The sequence below is a fragment of the Austrofundulus limnaeus genome, unplaced genomic scaffold (assembly GCF_001266775.1).
Source record: "Austrofundulus limnaeus strain Quisiro unplaced genomic scaffold, Austrofundulus_limnaeus-1.0 Scaffold21, whole genome shotgun sequence".
Taxonomy (NCBI): Eukaryota; Metazoa; Chordata; class Actinopteri; order Cyprinodontiformes; family Rivulidae; genus Austrofundulus; species Austrofundulus limnaeus.
This window is the reverse complement of record NW_013952423.1, coordinates 2,512,960-2,516,648: the sequence shown is the minus strand read 5'-3', so window position 1 is coordinate 2,516,648 and position 3,689 is coordinate 2,512,960. Positions and strand designations below refer to the sequence as shown.

Below are 3,689 nucleotides of genomic sequence, written 5' to 3'. Positions count from 1 at the left end.
ACCCACCCCCGGAGGGAACAGAAAAGTTAACTGCAGGTGAATTCCCTCCTCGCCTCCTAATCCTCCTCCTGGCTGTTTGTCAGGAAAACAGGAATGTGGAGAGATGATGATGATGATGATGATGRTGGTGRAARCTGCTCTTCCTYAATGTYTRGTTMTTTATGAATTAGTTTTGTTGCATCATCTCGTGTGGAGCTGCTGATGCATTGACTGCTTTTGTTTATTTATAATCCTACCAACTGGTTGCGCAGTAGTCTTAATTTTGGCCCTCATAGCGCTCCGTACAGTTTTAGATATTTGAAATATCACCATGCCTCAACAAATACTGTGGAGGAAAATGCATCCTTCTGTTTCTGTGAAATTAAAATTTACCATCGTTATCTTTTCAGGCTCATCTAGAGTTGGACAAATACCTCCCCCAGGTCAGCAGCCCCCTCCTGCCAGATTCCTCTGACCTGGACAAGAAGTGCCGGCGAGAGAGCGCATCGGTGGTGGACGAGTACTTCTCCGAGGACAAACCTGTAGCTCCGTACACGTTCAACATCAACCTCATCCTCCCCAACACAACTCACCTGCGCACGGGCCTCTACAGGCCCACCCACCCCCAGACCCTCACGCCGCAGCAGATTAAGACCGAGCCGGGCCTGGAGGTGCCCTGTTCCCTCCCGGCCGGCACCCAGGCCCTGCCGGACTTCACCTCGGTGTTCAGCGTGCCGCCTGCGGTCAACAGCGTTTTCATCAAACCCGAGATGAGTCCTGAAGGACGGAGCGTCGCCGCTCAGCAGCAGCAGACCAGTTTGGACACGGAGCTCCACATCGGACCCCCGCCTCCCCAGCCGCAGGTCTACCACATGCCCATCTCCAGCTCGGACCTCCCCCTGAGCCTGTCCCACAGCAGCCCGTCGGTGCCGGGCTCCGCCACCGGCAGAACCATGCTGACCCTCGGCGCCGGCTCTCTGCCCACGACCCCCGGCAGTTACCTGATCCCCGAGCCCCAGCTGCAGGCTCAGCAGCACGACGCCTACTATCAGGTCCAGCAGAGCGCCGCGGCGCAGCACACGGCCCCCCACAGCCTGCCGCCGTCACCGCCCAACTCCCAGCCCGGGAGCCCCGACGGCCAGGCCAAGCTGCTGAACCTGGCCTCGCAGGCCCCGCCTCCGTACCAGCAGCGCCTGGAGGGGATGAAGGTGACCGGCTTGTCTCCTCACGCCCTCCTCATGACGCACGGCCAGGGGGTCCTGACCGGACCCAAATATAACCGGCGGAACAACCCGGAGCTGGAGAAGAGGAGGATCCACTTCTGTGACTACCCAGGTGAGCGGGACTGGATGGGGTGGAACATCTGGACCAGTCAGATGTTTTTATAAAACAAGCAGCCAGCTGGCACAACAGGAAAATAAAGAAATTATTTATTAAAGGTTTTATCCTTTAAGTATAAAGTAAAYATAAAGCTCAGAGCAGGACGGTGCTGTAAGTTCATCACTGCTTCAAATMAATATCCAGGAAGTATTTATCTTTCCAGATGCAGCATTTCTGTTCTGACACTTTGTCAGGAAATAATCAACTCTGGGGTCACATTTATACACAAGAAAGTAAAGGAGAAAAAGCATAAATAATAGTTTTATTTTTATTTTTTAATGTTAAGAGATTTTAGTCTTTTTGTTTACGACTCCTGATTTATCCCACATTTATACTTCTGCAACTTTTCCACCAGCAGARGTGGTTGTTTCTGCTTCTGAAAGAGTTAATATCCTTTAAAAATAAATAAATTAATTAATTAATATTTAAAAAAAAGGATTTAGCATTTGTTTCTAACATAGTGACACGTTAAAATCTGTGCATGTTCCGCTCCTTGGTTTTTCAATTTCAAAATAAATTGCAAAAAAACCAACCATGTTTTTGTTTGTTTGGTTTTTGTTTTTTTCTGTTTTCAAAACCTAAAAGTAATAATGTAAAATCAAGCTAATAAAAAATCCAGTGTTTGAGATTTGCTTTAGGTATTTAAATCCAAAAGACAAAATATGTTTTCTGTTTTTAATATGTACTGGTGATGATAGAMATCACCAAAGAATAAGAGTTTATAGTTGCTGCAAGAAAACTGCTAAAAACAGGAACTTATTCTAAAGAAATTGACAGTTTCTGCACTCAAACCTGATTCTGTACCTTTGAATATTAAAGCAAATTTGTTCACATTAAAGTAGCTCTCTAGATGTGTCGACTCCTTCTAAATAAGGCTGTCTCTAAAGTTCGAARTGAAAACGTAACGCTCCAGGTGTTCTGCCATAAAGTAACAAAAAGCGCACTAACAAAATATAAAGGTATAAAGCTTTAACAATTAAAATGAAAAACCGTAGGCTCTTTAAATTTTGAAATTGTTTTTTTTTCTGATTCAGTAAAACAAATTGATTTATTTTTCTCTTTTATTGTGAAACAAATAAAGAGAATGAACCAAACAGGGATTTGTTAAAGCCCTGATGTTTGAGTGTAGTTGTTGTCGTCTCACTGTCCAACGTGTGGTCGGATCTTCTCCCACAGTTCAGAGGAAATGTCTGAGGATGTGATGAAATGGGAAGAAAACAGCTCCAGGTTCAAAATCTGTCTGAATCACATAAAACTGGGCCAAATAAAACTCCTCCATCAGTTCTTGAGATGTGTTTTATTCAGTTGTGATGTAAATAACTCAGAACATCAGGAGCCGCAGAAAACAAGCGGCTTCGTGTTTTATTATTTGAATTTTCCTAATTAGAAAATACATCTCCTGGAGAACCGAACAGTTTTGTCCTTTAATGCTGTTTGCTTGGAGCAGGTTTAGATGATGCTTCCAGCCCAACATCACCWGCAGAACACATGAACAATCAACCTAAACCAACAGAACTCCTCTGGGATTTCTGCTTCTAAATCTCACTGTGGTTGGTTGATGTGTCTGTTAGCAAACTACAGTACCTCATGAACCACAGGAACCTGCAGCAACCATTTCATTAAATAAACAACCAACATGATTAAAGATGGCAGCCAGAAACATGGCTCAAACTCAGTCATTTTAACACACGAGCTAAAATTTGGTGCAGAAATGGAGCCTGAAGCCTAAAATCATTTACTCTCCAAATATTTTAGGAGCTTTGCACTGATGGGACTTTCAGAAAGGTTGAACTCTTCGTAGTTCTTTTTATTAAACATTAAAATCTGCAGGTGTGAGGTTTGGAGCCCCATCAATCACAGCCTGAAAGTGAGAAAGTGGTGTGTGTTTCTGCTCCTCCTGGCTCCGCCTCCTCCTCATCATCATCATCCTCTTCTTCTCTCTTTCCTCTCAGGCTGCAGCAAAGTTTACACAAAGAGCTCTCATCTGAAGGCACACCAAAGGACACACACAGGTGAGAAAACTCACTTAGATAAGATTTTAAAAAGTTTCTTATGTCAGAAAGWGAATATTTCTGTGCCATTGGCTCCGCCTACTTTTCTTTGGTTGCCATTATTATCATTTAGAGACAATTTTTACTTGTTTAAACCTGTCAGAGTCACTGACACTCTGTAAATGGTTTAATTGGAAAATATTAGATTATTTATTTGTGTCCATTTTTTATTTATTTTATTTTATTTTTATTCTTTTTTTGTGTAACTACTTGTGTTTTGTAATTTTTGTCTTATAACAGTTCTCTCTTGGAAATGAGATTCTGAATCTCAATGAGACT

The 3,689-nt window shown here is 43.2% G+C and overlaps 1 protein-coding gene across 1 annotated transcript in view; it reads left to right on the top strand.

Annotated features, from left to right (window-relative positions):
* Positions 1-3,689, top strand: part of klf5l (Kruppel like factor 5 like) — a gene marked incomplete at its 5' end in the record, with an annotated part of 25,298 nt that overhangs the window by 15,052 nt on the left and 6,557 nt on the right. Inside the window, 2 exon segments of the mRNA XM_014004054.1 lie at positions 390-1,314; positions 3,312-3,371. Coding sequence (XP_013859508.1) covers positions 390-1,314; positions 3,312-3,371 — 985 coding nt within the window.